Source organism: Lolium perenne, chromosome 2, assembly GCF_019359855.2.
Source record: "Lolium perenne isolate Kyuss_39 chromosome 2, Kyuss_2.0, whole genome shotgun sequence".
Classification (NCBI taxonomy): Eukaryota; Viridiplantae; Streptophyta; class Magnoliopsida; order Poales; family Poaceae; genus Lolium; species Lolium perenne.
The window spans coordinates 40,667,815-40,691,510 of record NC_067245.2 but is presented as its reverse complement, the minus strand read 5'-3'; the positions used below and the strand labels follow the sequence as shown (position 1 = coordinate 40,691,510).

At 43.5% G+C, this 23,696-nt stretch overlaps 1 protein-coding gene across 1 annotated transcript; it reads right to left on the bottom strand.

Moving 5' to 3' along the window:
- Positions 1-10,793: 10,793 nt before the first annotated feature.
- LOC127331889 (probable carboxylesterase 18) lies at positions 10,794-12,226 on the bottom strand. Its single transcript, XM_051358118.2, has one exon. The coding sequence runs from the start codon at positions 12,154-12,156 to the stop codon at positions 11,086-11,088; it is 1,071 nt and encodes a 356-aa protein (XP_051214078.1). The 5' UTR covers positions 12,157-12,226; the 3' UTR covers positions 10,794-11,085.
- Positions 12,227-23,696: the final 11,470 nt, after the last annotated feature.

Sequence of the window (23,696 nt, the reverse complement as noted above, 5' to 3'; positions counted from 1 at the left end):
CTTGCCATACTAAACCCCTAAACTACCACTAATGGTCCATTTAACCCTCTTAACCTGAGAGTTTGACCCAACCTTTCAAGCTGGGTCAGGAGTTAAATGTACCATTATTTGTAGTTTAGGGTTTTAATGAGCAAGTAAATTCTAGAAGGGAAATACGAGCCAAGCAAAAAAGTTTTAGAGGGGAAAACGGATTTTATTCATCTTGACAAGGAGGAGATCATAGGATTGCTGACACTTAAACTCGGTACTTCCTCCGTTCTTAAATACATGATTACTTTGCTTTTTAAGGCAAATTTTGACTAATAATTTTGTTAACTAACTATGAGTTGCACTTCATTTAAACCTATATCATGGGATGCACATTTCAATGAACTTTCCATAAAATATTTTTAAACGATATATACTTATATGTCATTAACTAAATTATTATCAAAGTTTGACATGAAAAACGATGTTTTTTTGTATGAACAGAGTGAGTACGAGTTTGTACTGGTAGGTTGTATTAGATTTCATAAGATCTTGTGTCTACCACACTCGGGAACTGTTGGCCTAATCGCACGAATTGCTGATCAAGTTTAGAAGAAACAAAGAACATAGACAATCGTTTTGCGATGTTCGAACTTCTGTAGCTTTTCTGCTTCTTTCTATCTCCTTTTATTCTCAATTACAAAGGAAAAGTGTGGCCATGATCCTGGTGTTGGTACCATCCTTGTTACGGGAAAAAACAAAGCAAAACTATTAGATGAAAAGGCTAAAGTATGGCTAAGTGCTAAACCTGACGAAAGTAAAGGAAATAGTACCTAAACCTGAACGTGACAACAGCAAGGTTTATCAGGAGGAACTATGTCCCTTCTCTACTTCCCACATCCTCGAGACGCCGCACAAGACACTGGTCGCACCCCTAGGCCCCGTTTCATTTGCTGGGATTGAATTCAAACTTGGAACTTCTTTCCCCATAAGGCCTCGTTCGTTTATTTCCCAACATGCAGGGATTGGCTTTGATTGCGGCCCGATCCCGGTCTTTTATCCCAACTGGGTAAATTTTCCATCCTAACAAATTTCACCTCTTCGGTTGTTCCCCGGCGGTGTCGTAGCCCAGCCCAGCCCCTCACTTTTCTTTTGTCCGGGCTTGGAAAAAATTTCTCCCCACATGACCCGTGGAATTTCCCCCCGAGAACGACACGAAGGCGACGCTCCCTCTACGCTCTTTCCATGGCGTGGTTTGCTACGGGTTCTCGGCATAAATGAAAAAAAAAATAAGGCATGGATTAGGATAATTAATCCACAAAGGAATTGTGTGGAGCATTGTAATATCCCAGGTATTGGGGTTACAAAAATAGAGTAAATAGATGTGTGCATTGCATTCATGCATAGAAAATCCGGGGAATTTTCGCGCTTTAAAGTAAAACAGTCACAGTAACTGAAGTTTCACTTGACCTTGATGGAATTGAAGTAGATCATCAAGTCAAGTTCTATAAACCTCAATGTGACTTTGCTAAAACTTTGTTTTGGGTAGAGATAATTTGATCTAGGGGATTAGATCAAATGGAATTAAAATCAACACAAAAACTTATTAATCAAGGATCAACTACTTTAATCTTGGAAGCAAGACAAGGAGTTCCAACTAAGAAATATATATTCTTCTCTACTACATATCATTATACAAACCTAGAGTGGTGAGAGTTCTATGTTAATTCTTAGAGAAGCCATGACAAGCTTTGAGCTAAACCTTGGATATACATCCAAGTATTCAAAACATTATCTTCAAGAGAAACCCTAGGATATTATCCAAGACAATTCCTAGAGAGATAAACCATTTATATTTAACATAGACATTGATGATCACATCAACCTCTATGGAGCCTAACCTTAGGTTAGTATTAAAGACCTTCCAAAATGAGAGAGAGCATTCATATCAATCCTAGCTTTACCTAATTAAGAATAAAGGACAACCTTTGAACTAAAGTATTAGGAGATTAACCATTTCATCTTGGAGTGGTGAGATAACCTAATATCACATGGAATAACACCATATCCTTGAATTGATAAAGTAAGGAGGAGATTAATTCAATCAAGATAGCCAAATGGAGTTTTAGACTAGATACCTAAGGAAATATTAAGTACACCATGAACTCTAGAATAAACCATTCCTTTATAAGAAAGCCCCAAGCTATGGTGTTACACTTAAGTAGTTGAGGCAACAATTGAATATGAGGGAGAAAACTATCCATATACTAGATGATTATATCATCATTGATTAAGTAGAACCCTAACTGAATATCTCAGGCATTCTCCTGGGATATAAGCTATTGAGACAACCATAGCCATGTCCACCCAAGAAACTATAAGAGAGATATTATACCCTAGTTGATCAAGACAATGCTTGATCATGGGAGTGAGAAACTATTCAATAAGAGATACCTTAGGAAGCCAAACCTTGAACATTATAAATTGAGAGATGATCATAAACCCTAAGAACTTGAGGTAGAGATATTAAGAACAAGTGGATCATGCTTAATCCATGACCATGCTTTGGAGAAAGAGGAGAATAATCCAAATGCTAACACTTACATGACTAGTAGATCTTATTCACCACATGAAATCATAGGGGGGTCACTAGTAAGCAAATCTAGACTCATATCTCAATCCCAACTTGTGAATCACTTGGTGATCATAAGTAGAACTCTAGCACATCTATATTCCATTTATTCCTCAATTAAAGGACCTAAGAAAACTTTAGAGTAGAACTCCATACTTTATATGGTGAGAAACCATTCATCATTATAACCAAAGTTCACTATAAAAAGAAATATAACTACTTTAGTACCTTAACAATAATTGATGATAATAATAGAAATTAATTGGCAGAAGATAAAACCAATTCTCAAATCCTTGGTAATTAGAGAAGCACATAAGATATGAAGCAAGTAACCATCTTATCATGGTTAGGGGAGGTTAAACCCTAGCCAATACTCTAATGTGTCATCTCATTTCTACCACCTAGAGTTATATCTAAACCTTAGTTGGTGCATCATTTGGGTAACTACAATTATAAAACCTAAACCATATTTGAGATCCAACCCATGTGTCATTAGGTAAATAGCATTTGAACTCTAATGGTTCATGAATTAAATCATATGCTTCAATTATAAAACATAAGAGCCACCTAATGCTAAGTCCTATAATTAAACCATATGTGTAGTGATCAAACAATTATCTTTGTAACAAGATAAACCTTGAAGTAAACAATACCTACTTAAATACTTTCAAATATAATGATAGTATTAACCTTAATAAGGGGGGTTATGATAGAAACTATATAACCCTAATACATTTGAGCTCACATAAAATCATGTGCAAGTAACCAATTCCCCAAATGAAAGTCAAGTCCTAATACAACCTCTGAAATACTTTAAGTTGAAAGTATCAACTCCAAATTTCCAAACAGAATTGATTCACAAGATAAATGGAAATTAAAATGGGAGCATAAATCATGCTTAATTAAAATTTGCAATAAAGGTTCACATATATTAAGTGCTCATTCAAAAACAATTCAGTGTTACAATGATCCTTTATTTAGTCCTAATGAAATTCAAATTATCAAATACCTGCAAAATAGAAAAACATTCAGAATTGAATTAAAAACAGAATTCAGTAAATGAAATAGAAAACAGAAAAAGAAAACAAATAAAAGAAAAGGAGAGACTTACCTGGCTGTGCAGTCCGTGGAGCAGCCCACCATTACAGCCCAACAGCAGCCAAGCCCAACCCAGCAGCCGGAGCCAGCACAGCCCAATACCCCTTCGTCTTGTTTTCGCACAGGTGGGGACCATCGTCTTCGTCCATCACTGCAAGCTGCTCGCTGTCGACTCGACGCCGTCTGGCCACGCCAAGATCCTCGCCGCCGCTCCCTGGCGTCTATAAAGCTCAATGCGCCGCCGCCAGACGAACCCTAACCCTAGAATCCCCTCTCTCTGCTCAATTTTCTCTCTAGGCCAAAACCCTAGCTAGCCCGGCCATCTTCAACGCCGCTGGTAGGAACCTCCCCAAGCCCCGTCGTGGCCACCATCATCCTCACCATCCTCGACTTGGTCACCGTGCACAAGGAATCGAGTTGAAACGTCCTTAATCGACCGTGCCTGGCCGTCTTCCCCGACGCCGGCATCGAGCAATCTCGGCGATTGCGACCTCCTCTTGCCTCGCCGTCAAGCCCGGCGTGTTCACGGTGAGTCACTGACTCTCCAGAGCATCTTGGCTCCTCTTATAGTGCTCCATCGCATACTAGCACCATAGGACCGTCTCCGCCGCCGCAGCACTTCATCGCCGGCCATGCTTCGGTGGTCATCAGCGGGCGGCGCGGGTACCAAAATGCTCACCGTAACGTTCTGGTTCGATTGATATGAGTAGTCCATCCGCGTATGCCCGGGAACGGCGGCGCCGTCGCCGAGTCCCGCCGGCAGAGAGCTTCCCCGCCATGCTCCCGATTTTGACTTGGTCCACGCCAGCGTGGCAGCCAGCGTGGATCCCTGGTCCACCAGTCAGTCACACGGGTAGAACTCCACTGGTACATTTAATCTGTTCCATTTAAATTTAATTTCAGTAAATTACTGCAACTTCAAATAAATTTAAAAAAATCCAATTTAAATCAGAAAAATATAAATGAGATATTAAAATTCTTAGAAAATAAAAATCTATCCAATAAAAATATAAAATGAAAATTATCTTTTTAATAAAAATTCAATTATTTAATATTTGTTATTTAAGCCTTATTTATTAAATTCTAAATTCAAATAAAATTCAAAATTTAGGAAAAAGGTATAAAATAAATAAAAACCAGTAAATAAATAAAGAAAACATTAAAAGTAAATTTTCTTTATTTATTATTTGTTAAATCCTTATTAGAAGGATTTAAACCCTGATTAATAAATACCTTAATTATTAATTGTTTAAAAATAATAAAATATCAAATCTTATATTATTTTATTTCCAAGTTATTAATAACTTCAACTTTATTAATGAAGTTATTAATCCAATAATTATAGGGTAATTAGGAAACCCTAGTTTCATTATAAACCAAGTGATAACCTCATAATTTTATGTGGAACCATAAAACCCTAAATTAATTAGGAACCCTAGTTCCATTATTACATGTGAACCCTAATTTGCTTCTAACCTAAACCCAAGGTTAGAACAGGTGATCATGGTACTTTATTTCAAATCATAGAGCCATCAGTAGCAACTAAAAGACATACCTATGTTCACATAAAATGTAGAACCCTATCACTAGCAATTTAGGATTCCATGTATGCATACTACTAAACCTAGTTGATCAAGTAGGATCAACCAAGTTTAAACCCTAGCTTCTACTGTCAAAACCATCATCCTTATTCATCCATGTTTAACATCACACCTTTGTGATGAACCCCAATAGCATCTAGGCCCAATATTTACCATTACCTAACCATATTCCACTAAACCCTGCTAGTACTGGATATTTATCAACCATCCTACTCAGGAGCCAATTACTCCTTACTTTATAGAACCAACAGTAAAACCTAGATCACTTCAACCCTAATTGATATACTTCTTATTATTTAAGAAGTATGTTCTTCAAAAGTTATTCTTTTGAAGAAAATAGGGAATCATCACCAACCCTGCTTATAAGGACCTATAAACCCTAGCCAGCTATTACTAGCAAGATAAACCAACCTTGACAACAACCATGTATAATGAATTGCTTAGGATGCCTAGGCCTATCTTAACCTTACAAGCCCTTGGTGTTGATAAATCCAACTTTGTTGGGATCCATCTAATACTTACTCCAACAACTACATGAAACCTTAGTCAACCATAGAAACCCAACCTAATTATCATACTTGTTCTTTATCAAAGAACATGTTCTTCAAAAGTTGTTCTTTTAAAGTATATGTTAATCAATTATTAACCATGCCATAAAGTACTAAAACTGACAACTGTTCTTTACATGTTAACATTATGCCAATTATCATTCTTTGCGTGCTCAATTGATTACTATGCTTTATTATCTACCTGTTTATAATACCAAGTAAATCACACCTGAATAAGAACCTTGTATGTGAATCACTCTAAAAGTGCAACACACCCTAAACCAATCATTACAACTCACTAATCCTAAATCATCGGGGTTAGGTCACGCTTAGAGCGATTGCATCTCATTCTTATGCATTATTGCATACTTGCCAATCTTTTAAACATCGTCCTTACCGGACGATGATGTTATTTCAGAATTTGGAGTTATTACGCATCGAAGACCTTGTCTGCATAATCTTGCAGCCAAGAAAGGCAAGTTCATCACTTGCTCATGTCATTTGAGTATTTCTATCAAATTACTTGCAAAGTACTATGGTTATCACTATTGCATAAAAACCAAAACCACTACTTTCATAACTATGAATATGACTATGTGGTGGGCAATGGAACCATGGATTGTGTTGATATGGTGGAGGTTCCATTGCAAGGGTTTATATCCATCTAGGATTAAACAACAAATGTCGCCAGTGATTCTTGTGCCGTAATAATCGTGTTAACCATAAGATCTGAAATGGGACGGACTAGTCAATCGTATTTCCACCTCTTGTACATCAACGGATGCGCTTACCGTAGCAGTTGTATCTTGCGGAGCAACTTGTGGGTGGGGAACCCATTCTAAGTCCCCACGGTTATGCTGTGCATACCGTAGAGGTTGCGGCTTGCGGAACAACTTGTGGGTAGGGAACCCATTCTAAGTCCCCACGGTAATGTGGTCTATGATGGGTTGCAGCAACCGGCGAAGGAGTTTGGTTCGATCCCAGACTGTTGTCGTGGTCGGGGTCCATCCTTAAATGGTGTAAGTGGACCGACGAGGACCCAGGGTCGGGGTTTGCAACAACGGGTGGGTGTGCGAGGTAGCGGAGGAATATGATTGGCTATGACCTTATACCGGGCCTCACACCATAGGAAGTGTGGACGGGAAGATCACCCGGTTGGCACCAAGGTTAAGATCTCTTATGGGTAAAGCAACACACCTCTGCAGAGTGTAATGAATCATGACCTGTCACTCCCTGTTCCGGGATATGGAACTGCGAACGCGGCCGGAAAGGAGCTCCATGAAGTTCTAGTAAACCGGTGAAGGCTGACGGACATAGTTCTTCTGAATAAAAGCAACCCTTTGAAGAAACGATTATGAAAACCTGCATTGGTATTATACTTTCTGGTCTAATGCCGTAGCTAGTGCATTAAACACCTCTTTCCTATAATGAACTTGTTGAGTACGCTCGTACTCATCCCACTCTTAAATCCCCTGCTTAGGTATGGAGGCATCGGAGGAGGATCTACAGTGCAACTCAAAGGTTGAGGAGTCAACAACAACTTCAAGAGACAGCACCCTGTCAGAGGAGTCAGATACCACATTCAACAAGGAGAAAACCTAGTTTAGCCATAGAAGGGAACTAGCTTCCTAAACCTAGCTCCTATTTAGCTAGAGTCTATTCTTAACCTCTGTAGTTAGTGAAATACTCTACAAATAGAGTTCGTGATAAGACTAGACTACGAGTCGTTCTTCTGGAGTTTATTTGCAGTTTTACCTCATTGTAAAGTAGGAGGCTGTGATGATCTTATGTAACAGAGTCGATGTTGTAATTCTATAGACATGCCTTGGACCCGCATATGTTTCTGTTGTACCACTCTGAGCGATATAATACCCGTGGAACTGTGTTTCATTGGTGTTATATCAGACTTGCATACTACACCATGCAGTGGTATGCCGGGTCACCACAAGCATGAGGATTCACCAAATCCACGTGGGGCTGAGATCCAAGTTTGGATTCCTTCGCTTACAGGTTACAGCCGAACGAGCCCTAAGCAATACCACATTTCATCCATTGTGTATGATCCCTGCTAGGCTGGAAGCATGCATGACTCGAGTGTGGTTAAACACTTTCTTCTTCAGCTACCTGCTACTCGTTATTACCATCTTTCTGCATGCAACACAACTGGTATAACACATAATTTCAAAAAAGAAAATCTTCAACTTAATATTTGGAGTAAAAAAATATATTTAAAAATAACCATCTTTGCCAGTATTTAGCAGTACATGGACTCTAGATCAACAAATACATTAATTTAGATGTACCATGAAACATGCTTTCTAGATGAAAATACTAGTAGCAACATGACTAAACCTATCCATTTTTCACTACATGGCTGAATCAAACACAAGCTTAAAATTCTTTTTTTTTCATTATTATTTCATCACATTTATTCACGACTAAATGTCAAAAGGAAAAACATAATAGCTTGAGCAAGGTAACTTGCCACACATGCACAAAATACTATTTCATCAAAATTTATTACTAGACATAGCCTGAACTGGTAAGTAGTATGGGAGGGAGGGAGAGAGAGGGAGGGAGAGAGAGAGAGAGAGAAAGAGAGAGAGAGAGAGAGGGAGAGAGAGAGGGAGAGGGAGAGGGAGAGGGAGAGGGAGAGGGAGACGCTCCAAAAAAAACAATCTAGGGTTCCATCCCACTGCTGATGACGCTGCCAGTCTGCTTTGCCTCATGTGGCCTTGGGTCCTTGGAGGTGTGGTGGACCACGACCTCCCTCCCTCCCCCCCCCCCCCTCGCGGGAGGTTTCTATTCATGTTTTTTTAAGGTTTTTCCAGTGTATTATTTAGGATTGTGAGGCGAGGGCTATGTTGAGAAGTCAGATTCATCTCTACTCTCTGCATGTCCTAGTGCTGCGCCTAGCACCGGTGGTGGGCGCGTGAAGTTATCTTCCAGGCTAATCTTTTGGGATCCGGTCTATTTTGTGTTAGTTGGTGTGGTTGCAAGTTTGGCCCTACCGATCTATTGTTCCCATATTTGGCAGATTGTTGCTCTGGTGCGTTGGTCCTTTGGGTCGTTAGCACGACCACTTCCTATATATCTACTACAAGAAACTCTACTATGAAAAAAAATTCCTGGCTCTGATGAGGCAGGGCGAGGACGGCGGCGACGCGCATTCGGCTCGCTCTAGTGCTTGTAACCTTCACGCTAGGTGATTCAGGCACCTATTTGTAATTTTTATTACTTACCATTGATGATTATTAATAGATTGACGCACTTTTAGCAAAAAAAAAAGTCATGCATCTCCCTGTTCTACGACCCAGAATGTACACACACTATCTTTTCATCAAAAGTGATGATTTTATGTGAATCCTATTTAATTATGTTAAAGTAAGTCATAGAAAATAAGACAAACTCAGAAAATGAAGGGATAGAGGGCAGAAAAGAGAGGGCGGGCGAAAGTGGCAAAAAATAGACGACAAGTAAGAGCATCTCCACTCGTCCCCCCGAACAGGCCCCCGGCGAGCGTTTTTTCCATCCGGACGGCGTAATTCGGCCCAGTCGCGCCCCCGGTTCCTCGTTTTCGTCCGGATTTGGCCCTCCATCCATCCGGCGAGCCCACGCCATCCCCGGCCCCCCGGGGAGCGCTCGGGGAGTCCGGACGAAACGAAAGCGCGCGTGGCCCCAACTTGTCGGCGACCCTCGTCTTCCCGATCTACGGCAATACCCTCGTCTTCCCGATATACGGCAATACCCTCGTCTTCCCGATCTACGGCAATACCCTCGTCGAACGAAAGCTTTGAACTCTCAAGTGGTGCAACATAGATAGATTATATATATTTCGAATATAATTCGAAGAAACATAAAAATTACATATAAAAACTTTAAAACAAACTTAAACTACTTCTTCTTCCTACATGGCCCCGCCTCATCGTCGTTGCGGCGACGCTTCCGGCTCGTCACCTCCTCGTCGGAGGAAGTTGAGTCCTCCTCATCGTCAGTGTCCTCAGCCTCTTCGTCGTCCTCCTCCTGCTGCTCCTCCTCCTTTTCCTCGGCCTCTTCCTCGGCCTGCTCCTTGGCCTCTTCCTCCTCCTCCTCGTCCTCCTCGTTGTCATCCCATTCGTCCTCGCTGGCCGGCGGGGGGGAATCGTCGCTGCTGGACGATGCAGCTTTATCCCACCAATGGCGCCATCCAGGCGGCTTCCCCTCGCTGTCGGTGTCCGATGGCCAAGAGAGATCGCTCATGGTTGACGGAGGATGGTGAGGAGAGAACAGATGAATGGCATCGGCCGTCGGAAACCGTATATGTAGGTCTCTCGACGAAGAGAGCGGCGGTTGCTCTTCCGCGGAGTTCGTGCTCCATTACGGCGGTTCTCGCATCGAGGCCACTTCGACCGTTCCCGACGAGTCGTTTCGGCTCTCCAGACCACTTCGCGACGGTTCAATGCGTCGAGGGAACTCCGACGATTGCCCTTCCCGGTGACTGCGCCGTCGCTATGCACGCGGTGGGTGCGCGTCAGTCAGCGACCATGGGCTCGCGGCTGGAAAAATGGGCCTCCCCAGGCCACAAAATACATCCATCCGGCGCTAAATAACGCCGGATTTCGGCCTGGGGAGCCCAACGGCTGGGGATGCTCTAAAGTGGCAGGGATTCAAATAAAACTCTTACACTACTTTCGAGGTCTCCCAAAACAAGAACTTATGACAAACACAACATTGAATATAATGGCACGTGGGGCCGGGTGGCTGCTGGTGGTGGTGGTCGGGGGGAAGGGGGGCTGCTATTCAATTTTTCTATGAAGAAGAAGAAATATTATCTTCCGTGGAGGTCCTCATTTTACATGTATATTTAAGACATCGTCTACACCAACAACATAATATTCCCCCCTCTAAAAAAAACATAAAGCCCAATGCCGTGTCGTCGCCGAGCATTTTCCGCTTCAATCACTCGGGTTTGATACTCAGTGCAACTCAATTCCGGTAGCCTTGGCTCGTATATAATCACATCTCTTGATTTAAACACGCAACGGCCGGCCAAACCGGTCACGGGCTCACAGCTCAGAACTCACAAGGCAGTATGGCACACCACACTAGTACATCATGATCAGATTAACAAATCAAATATAAACAGGTGAAAAAATTCAAATATTATCCCGTTTCCACATTTTCCATGCATGCACACACGTTCTACAGTTTGCAATGGCACCGACGATCACACCAACCATTGGTTTTCTCAGCTTCTTCCTCATGGCGTGGTGGATTTCGGCGCCGTCCGGTTGCTGTCCACGAAGGCCTTCATCTCCTGCAGGACCTTGCCGGCGTCGGGGAGCTCCGGGAAGCCGTAGAACCCGTGGAAGCCGTCAGGGTACTCCGCCACCTGGACCTTCTTCCCCTTCCGCCGCAGCACGTCGGCATACCGGCGCTGCCAGTCCTGCAGCGGGTCAAACCCGCCAACCACCACCATCGTGGGCGGGAACGCCTCGGCCAGCTCGGCGTTCTCGTCGGTCACATGCGCCGCCGGGTGGTCGCGGGTGGCGCCCACGGGCAGGAACGCCTTCCACGAGAAGTCGGAGCGTTGGAGGTTCACCACCGGCGCCACGCCCTCCAGCCTGAGCTCCGACTCCGTTCTCTCTTCACCGCCGAAGTAGGGCTGCACGGGGAAGATCCCGGCGAGGCGGACGGACTTGGCGGAGGGCTGGTGCTCGGCGGCCCAGCGGTTGGCGACGTGGTGGACGATGTTCCCGCCGGCGCTCTCCCCGGCGAGGAAGCAGCTGGAGAGGTCTACGGGCACGTCATCGCCGAGGCCCGGGACGGCGCCGGCGTCGTCGATGAAACGGAGCGCGTCGACGCCGTCGTCGTACGCCGCGGGATACCGGTGCTCCGGGGCGAGCCGGTAGTTGACGGACACGACCACGGCGCCGATCTGGCTGCAGAAGCGGCGGCACACGCCGTTGAAGGGCCCGATGGCCGGGGAGAAGAGCGCGAAGCCGCCGCCGTGGTAGTAGACGATGACGGGCAGCGGCGCCGCGGCGGCTACGGGGGCGAAGACGCGCGCCCAGATGCCGCGGGAGGCGTCGATGGTGAAGTCGTAGGAGCGGACGCCGGAGCTGTCCGGGCGCGGGTTGGCGCGCGCGCTCAGGAGGCGGTCGATCACCGAGTAGAGGCAGCGGTTGACGGTGCCGTCGCGGCGCTCCACGGCGTCGATGGCGACCGTGAGCCCGCCCACCTGGAGCCGCACCCCCAGCGGCAGCGGTGGCGGCAACGTCAGAGCTTCGCCATTGCCTCCGGGAACTCCTTGATCCGCCGCGGCTTCCATATCAAGCTCCTTTCTTTAACTCTCTCTCTCTCTCTCGCTCGCTCCTCTGTTTCAGCGTGCTTATTAGCTCTGGGCGACATGTGCCACCTATATACTGGAAACGCCATTGCTAGTCTGTAGTCTGCTGTTCCCAAATCGGCCTCGATCGATGAGTCAACGACGATAGCTGAGCACGGGACGCAAGAGCTCGTGATTCATGAAGAGGGACAACGACACGTACGTTTGAACAGCTGTGTTATTAATTGCTGACGGCTATGACCAAGAGGAGATTAGAGTAATCACAATGCTATGGAGTATTGGAGTGTGAATGTGATGCTACTCACTATACACATCCTATACATAATCTGTTGGCCCGAATCAACTTAGTTCACCAGTCACTATCAATCCAGCAAACCATTGTTACCGTTTTTTAACAAATTAATTATTGCACCTAAGAACCAGGTTTAACGTGGGATTACAATATAATTAGGGTTTGTATATGTCGTAGTTTGAGTAAGATTTTTTAAGTCTCACTAACATGATAAAAGTACAGCTGCAGTTTAGACTAAGTGCAACTCGTTGCCGTTGCACTTTTAAAGTGTAAATGGCTTTAGTTAGAGCATCTCTAACAGAGCAAAGTGCAAACCGAAAAAGTGGTTTTCAGTCTTTCGAAAACGATAGTTCGTTCGAATTTGGCAGTGGCGCAGATTAGAAACCGTAAAAATGGAACTGAAAAGCAGAATTTGAAAGGGCGCGGGTAAATTCGGCGATGATCATAGTTCGACATCAAATTGATGCTCCGATTGAGCATCAAAACATACATTGTTCGTAAAATTAAACCTATAGTACTGGTACACCGGCGAGCGCTACTTAAGCTAAGCAAAATGCGGCCTATAAAGTGGCCTACGCGCGTGGCGGTGCCGGTGGTGGCGCAGCGTGTCGGCGGCAGATGGTGCCGACGCTGTCGACGATGAGCTACACGCGTCGTCGGCGTCAAGCTCGACTATTTCGAGCTTGACGCGGCGGACGCGGGCCTCTCGGCGGGCCGCCTCGTATTTACGGACGAGGCGGACGGCTTCCGCCTCCTCCCGGCGGAAACGCTGGCGAGCCTCCGCCGCGCTGATGGCCTTGGTCTGCACGAGGACAGCGTCCTCTTCGTCGCTGCCGTGGACATAGTCCCCGGCGGAGAAGGTGGGCGACCGCGCGGGGACGAGGTCGTCGTCGTCGCTACTGTCAGCGATGGCGAGCCGCGGTGCGCGGCTTGACTGGCCGGACGAGGAGCCCTCGCCGGCGTTGCCGTACCTGGCGAGCTTCCCTGGGGGCGTGAGCCCCCAGTTCGTCCACCGGCGGGCGCTGCGCTTGCGCGCGCCCTCCGACCGGTTTCATTTGCGCCGCTTGATGACCCACAAGTATAGGGGGTGTATCGTAGTATCTTCGATAAGTAAGAATGTCGATCCCAACGAGGAGCAGAAGGTGTTGACAAGAAGTTTCGATGAAGGATTCACTGTAAATGCTCACAGACAAGTATTCAGGGAGTTTTGATGTAACAGGTGAATAAAGTACGAGTAAGTAAAGTGCGAGAGTAACAATTGCAGCGAGTGGCCCAATCCTTTTTAGCACAAAGGACAAGCCGGTTTGTTTACTTATAATACCAAACGTTCTCGAGGACACACGGGATTTTAGTCTAGTGCTTTCGCTACATACGGCTAATTAATCTTCATTGTTTTGATAAGTGTTGTGTGGGTGAACCTGTGCTAATGTACCGTCCTTCCTAGGACTAATACATACTTGTGATTATACCCCTTGCAAGCATCCGCAACTACAAGAAAGTAATTAAGATAAATCTAACCACAGCCTTAAACTCTGAGATCCTGCTATCCCTCCTGCATCGATATACCAACGGGGGTTTAGGTTTCTGTCACTCCGGCAACCCCGCAATCGGCAAACGAGTACAAGATGCATTCCCCTAGGCCCATAAAGGTGAAGTGTCGTGTAGTCGACGTTCACACGACACCACTAGAAGAATAACACCACAACTTAAATATCATAACATTGAATATTACTCAACCATACTTCACTACTAACATTTAGACTTCACCCATGTCCTCAAGAACTAAACGAACTACTCACGAGACATCATATGGAACATGATCAGAGGTGATATGATGATGAATAACAATCTGAACATAAACCTTGGTCCAACGGTTTCACTCAATAGCATCAATAACAAGTAGAAATCAATACCGGGAGAGTTTCCCCTATCAAACAATCAAGATCAAACCCAAATTGCTACAGCGGTGACGATGTGCAACGGTGGAGACGGCGGTGATGATGATGAAGATGATGATGATGGTGATGGAGATGATGTCCAACTTGATGGCGGTGATGATGGCGTCGATTTCCCCCTCCGGGAGTGAATTTCCCCGGCGGATCTCAGCCCGCCGGAGAGCTCTTTTCTCTCTGGTGTTCTTCGCCTCGCAGAGGCGGCTATAACTCTTCGCGAGGTACCTTCTGGAGCTTAGGTTTTCGGGACGAAGATGTTCGCGAAGAAAAGGAGGCGAGAGGGGGCTGTGGGCCCCCTCCTAACAGGGCGGCGCGGCCAGGCCTTGGGCCGCGCCGACCTATGGGGTGGGCCCACCTCGGGTCCCCTCAGCTCCCCCTTCTGGCTCACTTCATCTTCTGGAAAAATAAGGTTTTTCGTATAATTTCCGTCAACTGTTGATCTTCCGAAATATTGCATTCTGACGGCGCTTTTTCCAGCAGAATCCTGGCTCCGGTGCTCGATCCTCCAATAATCATGAAACATGCAAAATAGATGAAATAACATAAGTATTATGTCCAAATATGAAATATATCAATGAATAACAGCAAATTATGATATAAAATAGTGATGCAAATTGGACGTATCAACTCCCCCCAAGCTTAGACTTCGCTTGTCCCCAAGCGAAACTGAACTCGGTAAACAGGACCACATGTTTATGGAGTGAAGAGTCGATAAATAAAATACGGACAAGAAGCATCATATTCATTCACACAAGACATTCTAGTAAACAACTTCCTCATATAACTCAACTTGAAACAAGTATAAGGTAATCACAAATAAAGGTGCATAAGAAATCATAGTTGGTGATGGCAAACTTCGTTCTTGGTCAGAGAACAATTAATAGGTTATTCTTATCTATCGAGCAGTGCTCTCATGTTAAAGTTTATATGGCACAACTTGCATACTCTATCATAATAGTCTCCTCATGATCATTGATAACTTGCAAAGCTATATTCATTTAGATAAAACTTGTACTAAACAAGGAAGAGTAAAAGACATGATGAAGCAAATCACAATATAATGGTTTGATCACAACAACTCATATGCTTGCTTGAGATGGAGGGAAATAGGTTTACTGACTCAACATAGAGTAAAAGACAGGCCCTTCGCAGAGGGAAGCAGGGATTAAATCATGTGCTAGATCTTTTTCAGTTTTTAAATCATATAAAGAGAATGAAAATAACATTTTGAGAGGTGTTTGTTGTTGTCAACGACTGGTAGCGGGTACTTGATACGTCTCCAATGTATCGATAATTTCTTATGTTCCATGCCACATTATTGATGTTATCTACATGTTTTATGCACACTTTATGTCATATTCGTGCATTTTCTGGAACTAACCTATTAACAAGATGCCGAAGTGCCGATTCTTTGTCTGCTGTTTTTGGTTTCAGAAATCCTAGTAACGAAATATTCTCGGAATTGGACGAAATCAACGCCCAGGGTCCTATTTTGCCACGAAGCTTCCAGAAGACCGAAGAGGAGACGAAGTGGGGCCACGAGGTGGCGACACCATAGGGCGGCGCGGCCCAAGCCCTGGCCGCGCCGACCTAGGGTGTGGGCCCCTCGTGCCGCCTCCTGACCTGCCCTTCCGCCTACTTAAAGCCTCCGTCGCGAAACCCCCGCACGAGAGCCACGATACGGAAAACCTTCCAGAGACGCCGCCGCCGCCAATCCCATCTCGGGGGATTCAGGAGATCGCCTCCGGCACCCTGCCGGAGAGGGGAATCATCTCCCGGAGGACTCTACGCCGCCATGGTCGCCTCCGGAGTGATGTGTGAGTAGTCTACCCCTGGACTATGGGTCCATAGCAGTAGCTAGATGGTTGTCTTCTCCCCATTGTGCTTCATTGTCGGATCTTGTGAGCTGCCTAACATGATCAAGATCATCTATCTGTAATTCTATATGTTGCGTTTGTTGGGATCCGATGAATAGAGAATACTTGTTATGTTGATTATCAAAGTTATGTCTATGTGTTGTTTATGATCTTGCATGCTCTCCGTTACTAGTAGATGCTCTGGCCAAGTAGATGCTTGTAACTCCAAGAGGGAGTATTTATGCTCGATAGTGGGTTCATGTCTCCGTGAATCTGGGGAAGTGACAGAAATCTCTAAGATTATAGATGTGTTGTTGCCACTAGGGATAAAACATTAGTGCTATGTTCGAGGATATAGTCACTGATTACATTACGCGCAATACTTAATGCAATTGTCTGTTGTTAGCAACTTAATACTGGAGGGGGTTCGGATGATAACCTGAAGGTGGACTTTTTAGACATAGATGCATGCTGGATAGCGGTCTATGTACTTTGTCGTAATGCCCAATTAAATCTCACAATACTCATCATAATATGTATGTGCATGGTCATGCCCTCTTTATTTGTCAATTGCCCAACTGTAATTTGTTCACCCAACATGCTGTTTATCTTATGGGAGAGACACCTCTAGTGAACTGTGGACCCCGGTCCAATTCTCTATACTGAAATACAATCTACTGCAATACTGTTCTACTGTTTTCTGCAAACAATCATCATCCACACTATACATCTAATCCTTTGTTACAGCAAGCCGGTGAGATTGACAACCTCACTGTTTCGTTGGGGCAAAGTACTTTGGTTGTGTTGTGCAGGTTCCACGTTGGCGCCGGAATCCCTGGTGTTGCGCCGCACTACATCCCGCCGCCATCAACCTTCAACGTGCTTCTTGGCTCCTACTGGTTCGATAAACCTTGGTTTCATACTGAGGGAAAACTTGCCGCTGTACGCATCACACCTTCCTCTTGGGGTTCCCAACGGACGCGTGTTGTACGCGTATCAAGCTCTTTTTCTGGCGCCGTTGCCGGGGAGATCAAGACATGCTGCAAGGGGAGTCTCCACATCCCAATCTCTTTACTTTGTTTTTGTCTTGCTTAGTTTTATTTACCACTTTGTTTGCTGCACTAAATCAAAATACAAAAAAAAAATTAGTTGCTAGTTTTACTTTATTTGCTATCTTGTTTGCTATATTAAAAACACAAAAAAATTAGTTACTTGTATTTGCTTTACTTATTTCACCATGTTTCCTCCTAAGTTTGTTCTTAAAGATGTACCGGTAGGCCGAGGGTCTATCCTTGGGAAAGATAATATAGAAGATTTTTTCACTCATATTAGTACGGTTGAAGATTTTGAAGATAGACACTTGGTAGAACTTGCTCCTACTTATGAAATTGCTGTTGCTTCTTTAGTACACGCGTTAGAAGCTAGATTTGTTAATCTTAATCCTGTGATTCAACATATGTTTCTTACACTCAGTGATATGGAAGAAGGAGAAAAGAAAGATTTTGTATTAGAAACCCTTCTTAAAGAATTTGGGGGAATAGCGAGAGAAGCTAGAAAAGTCTTCACTAAATATAATATGCTAGGCTCTTATACCAACTTTGCCAGTACCCTTGAGAAGATGGAAAAGGATAGAAAAAAGTATACTAATAAAGTTAATTATGAGGGGGATATTAAAACATCAATACCTTGCAAGCTCTTGGGAATGTGTGAGGCACTAGAAAAGAATTTTGATTGGATTGTTCCTGAAGATTTGTTTGATGAGAGTAGCAAGCCCAAGACTAATGAAAAGGGAGCCTCTGAAACTCACATAGAAAAGATAAAATGCATAGTTGAGAAAACTCCATACCCCGCTGAAGATGCACCACCCTCCGACAATACTTGATACACACTTTCTGCGCCTAGCTGAAAGGGGTTAAAGAAAAGCGCTTATGGGAGACAACCCATGGTTTTTACTACAGTACTTTGTTTTTATTTTGTGTCTTGGAAGTTGTTTACTACTGTAGCAACCTCTCCTTATCTTAGTTTAGTGTTTTGTTGTGCCAAGTAAAGTCGTTGATAGTAAAGTTCATACTAGATTTGGATTACTGCGCAGAAACAGATTTCTTTGCTGTCACGAATCTGGGCTGTTTTCTCTGTAGGTAACTTAGAAAATTATGCCAATTTACGTGAGTGATCCTCAGATATGTATGCAACTTTCATTCAATTTGAGCATTTTCATTTGAGCAAGTCTGGTGCCTCGATAAAATTCGTCAATACGAACTGTTCTGTTTTGACAGATTCTGCCTTTTATTTCGCATTGCCTCTTTTGCTATGTTGGATGAATTTCTTTGATCCATTAATGTCCAGTAGTTTTATGCAATGTCCAGAAGTGTTAAGAATGATTGTGTCACCTCTGAACATGTTAATTTTTATTGTCCACTAACCCTCTAATGAGTTGTTCTAAGTTTGGTGTGGAGGAAGTTTTCAAGGATCAAGAGAGGAGATGATACAACATGATCAAGGAGAGTGAAAGCTCTAAGCTTGGGGATGCCCCGGTGGTTCACCCCTGCATATTCTAAGAAGACTCAAGCGTCTAAGCTTGGGGATGCCCAAGGCATCCCCTTCTTCATCGACAACATTATCAGGTTCCTCCCCTGAAACTATATTTTTATTCCATCACATCTTATGTGCTTTGCTTGGAGCGTCGGTTTATTTTTGTTTTTGTTTTGTTTGAATAAAATGGATCCTAGCATTCACTTTATGGGAGAGAGACACGCTCCGATGTAGCATATGGACAAGTATGTCCTTAGTCTCTACTCATAGTATTCATGGCGAAGTTTCTTCTTCGTTAAATTGTTATATGGTTGGAATTGGAAAATGATACATGTAGTAAATTGCTATAATGTCTTGGGTAATGTGATACTTGGCAATTGTTGTGCTCATGTTTAAGCTCTTGCATCATATACTTTGCACCCATTAATGAAGAAATACATAGAGCATGCTAAAATTTGGTTTGCATATTTGGTTTCTCTAAGGTCTAGATAATTTCTAGTATTGAGATTGAACAACAAGGAAGACGGTGTAGAGTCTTATAATGTTTACAATATGTCTTTTATGTGAGTTTTGCTGCACCGGTTCATCCTTGTGTTTGTTTCAAAATAAGCCTTGCTAGCCTAAACCTTGTATCGAGAGGGAATACCTCTCATGCATCCAAAATACTTGAGCCAACCACTATGCCATTTGTGTCCACCATACCTACCTACTACATGGTATTTCTCCGCCATTCCAAAGTAAATTGCTTGAGTGCTACCTTTAAAATTCCATCATTCACCTTTGCAATATATAGCTCATGGGACAAATAGCTTAAAAACTATTGTGGTATTGAATATGTACTTATGCACTTTATCTCTTATTAAGTTGCTTGTTGTGCGATAACCATGTTCACTGGGGACGCCATCAACTACTCTTTGTTGAATTTCATGTGAGTTTCTATGCATGTCCGTCTTGTCTGAAGTAAGAGAGATCTACCACCTTATGGTTAAGTATGCATATTGTTAGAGAAGAACATTGGGCCGCTAACTAAAGCCATGATTCATGGTGGAAGTTTCAGTTTTGGACATATATCCTCAATCTCATATGAGAAAATTATTAATTGTTGTTACATGCTTATGCATAAAAGAGGAGTCCATTATCTGTTGTCTATGTTGTCCCGGTATGGATGTCTAAGTTGAGAATAATCAATAGCGAGAAATCCAATGCGAGCTTTCTCCTTAGACCTTTGTACAGGCGGCATAGAGGTACCCCTTTGTGACACTTGGTTAAAACATGTGCATTGTGATGATCCGGTAGTCCAAGCTAATTAGGACAAGGTTCGGGCACTATTAGTATACTATGCATGAGGCTTGCAACTTGTAAGATATAATTTACATGATACATATGCTTTATTACTACCGTTGACAAAATTGTTTCATGTTTTCAAAATCAAAGCTCTAGCACAAATATAGCGATCGATGCTTTTCCTCTATGGAGGACCATTCTTTTACTTTCAATGTTGAGTCAGTTCACCTATTTCTCTCCACCTCAAGAAGCAAACACTTGTGTGAACTGTGCATTGATTCCTACATACTTGCATATTGCACTTATTATATTACTCTATGTTGACAATATCCATGAGATATACATGTTACAAGTTGAAAGCAACCGCTGAAACTTAATCTTCCTTTGCGTTGCTTCAATGCCTTTACTATGAACTATTGCTTTATGAGTTAACTCTTATGCAAGACTTATTGATGCTTGTCTTGAAGTACTATTCATGAAAAGTCTTTGCTATATGATTCACTTGTTTACTCATGTCATATACATTGTTTTGATCGCTGCATTCACTACATATGCTTTACAAATAGTATGATCAAGGTTATGATGGTATGTCACCCCAGAAATTATCTTTGTTATCATTTTACCTGCTCGGGACGAGCAGAACTAAGCTTGGGGATGCTGATACGTCTCCAACGTATCGATAATTTCTTATGTTCCATGCCACATTATTGATGTTATCTACATGTTTTATGCACACTTTATGTCATATTCATGCATTTTCTGGAACTAACCTATTAACAAGATGCCGAAGTGCCAGTTGCTGTTTTCTGCTGTTTTTGGTTTCAGAAATCCTAGTAACGAAATATTCTCGGAATTGGACGAAATCAACGCCCAGGGTCCTATTTTGCCACGAAGCTTCCAGAAGACCGAAGAGGAGACGAAGTGGGGCCACGAGGTGGCGACACCATAGGGCGGCGCGGCCCAAGCCCTGGCCGCGCCGACCTAGGGTGTGGGCCCCTCGTGCCGCCTCCTGACCTGCCCTTCCGCCTACTTAAAGCCTCCGTCGCGAAACCCCCAGTACCGAGAGCCACGATACGGAAAACCTTCCAGAGACGCCGCCGCCGCCAATCCCATCTCGGGGGATTCAGGAGATCGCCTCCGGCACCCTGCCGGAGAGGGGAATCATCTCCCGGAGGACTCTACGCCGCCATGGTCGCCTCCGGAGTGATGTGTGAGTAGTCTACCCCTGGACTATGGGTCCATAGCAGTAGCTAGATGGTTGTCTTCTCCCCATTGTGCTTCATTGTCGGATCTTGTGAGCTGCCTAACATGATCAAGATCATCTATCTGTAATTCTATATGTTGCGTTTGTTGGGATCCGATGAATAGAGAATACTTGTTATGTTGATTATCAAAGTTATGTCTATGTGTTGTTTATGATCTTGCATGCTCTCCGTTACTAGTAGATGCTCTGGCCAAGTAGATGCTTGTAACTCCAAGAGGGAGTATTTATGCTCGATAGTGGGTTCATGTCTCCGTGAATCTGGGAAGTGACAGAAATCTCTAAGATTATGGATGTGCTGTTGCCACTAGGGATAAAACATTAGTGCTATGTTCGAGGATATAGTCACTGATTACATTACGCGCAATACTTAATGCAATTGTCTGTTGTTAGCAACTTAATACTGGAGGGGGTTCGGATGATAACCTGAAGGTGGACTTTTTAGGCATAGATGCATGCTGGATATCGGTCTATGTACTTTGTCGTAATGCCCAATTAAATCTCACAATACTCATCATAATATGTATGTGCATGGTCATGCCCTCTTTATTTGTCAATTGCCCAACTGTAATTTGTTCACCCAACATGCTGTTTATCTTATGGGAGAGACACCTCTAGTGAACTGTGGACCCCGGTCCAATTCTCTATACTGAAATACAATCTACTGCAATACTGTTCTACTGTTTTCTGCAAACAATCATCATCCACACTATACATCTAATCCTTTGTTACAGCAAGCCGGTGAGATTGACAACCTCACTGTTTCGTTGGGGCAAAGTACTTTGGTTGTGTTGTGCAGGTTCCACGTTGGCGCCGGAATCCCTGGTGTTGCGCCGCACTACATCCCGCCGCCATCAACCTTCAACGTGCTTCTTGGCTCCTACTGGTTCGATAAACCTTGGTTTCATACTGAGGGAAAACTTGCCGCTGTACGCATCACACCTTCCTCTTGGGGTTCCCAACGGACGCGTGTTGTACGCGTATCAGTACTCTAACCACCTTGCCAGACAAACCTTCAAAGAGCGGCTCCCATGTTATTTTTATGTGGCACTCCTTCCAACCTCTCTTTCACAAACCATGGCTAACCGAATCCTCGGTTGCCTGCCAACAATCTCATACCATGAAGGAGTGCCTTTTTATTTTAGTTTTATTATGATGACACTCCCCCCAACCTTTGCTTACACAAGCCATGGCTAACCGAATCCTTCGGGTGCCGTCCATCAATCACATACCATGGAGGAGTGTCTATTTAGGTTAATTAATTTGGGACTGGGAATCCCATTGCCAGCTCTTTTTGCAAAGTTATTGGATAAGTGGATGAAGCCACTAGTCCATTGGTGAAAGTTGCCCAAGAAGATTGAAAGATAAAACACCACATACTTCCTCATGAGCTATAAAACATTGACACAAATAAGAGATAGTAAATTTTGAATTGTTTAAAGGTAGCACACGAAGTATTTACTTGGAATGGCAGGAAATACCATGTAGTAGGTAGTTATGGTGGACACAAATGGCATAGGTTTGGGTTTAGGTTTGGATGCACAAGAAGTATTCCCTCTCAGTACAGGTCTTTGGCTAGCAAGGTTAATTAGCAAGCATAAGAGTTGAAGGAAACAAACAAATATACATGTGATAGAAATAATCTGCATCTTCCTTGTAAGAACAAACAATTTTAACTTCAGAATAATAAGCTATGAGCTAACAAGAAAGAAAGATAATGAAACAACTACATGTATTTCTCTTTTCTACTTAAACCTCAAAGTGTTGTTGCTATTGACCAATGCTAAGTTTGCCAAAACCAAATAGATTTATTCAATGCTCCCAAAGTGATACCAATACTAACACCAAGATAAATCATATAACAGAGATTGCAAACTAAAATAAGATGTGCAATATGTAAATGATAAGACTTCTCATTAATATTCCATAACGATAACTCACACCAAGGGACTAAAGGAGAGATACTTCCACACTGCAACCCATCTTATATGATAACTTCCCTACTCATGATATGACACTACTTGACAGTAAAAAGTAAAAGGTAGTGATGATGTGATACCGCGGCACTCCCGCAAGCTTGGAACAAACCAAGGGGATGCCAATACCGATGATGAATTACTCCTTCGGCGATGGTGGTGATGAACTCCTATCATCAGACTTCCAAGGAAGAGGCTCTCCGTCAACAAACGACATCTTGGTCTCAGGAATCCTGAAACTAGCAGCATAGCTTATGTGTTTAAACCTGTTTTCATACTCATAGTTCTGATTCTGAATGTCATAGAGTTGAGCTTGGAGTTTGTTGGTGGTGTCGTGAAGTGAGAGGATGTCGCCCCATAGCTTTGCAG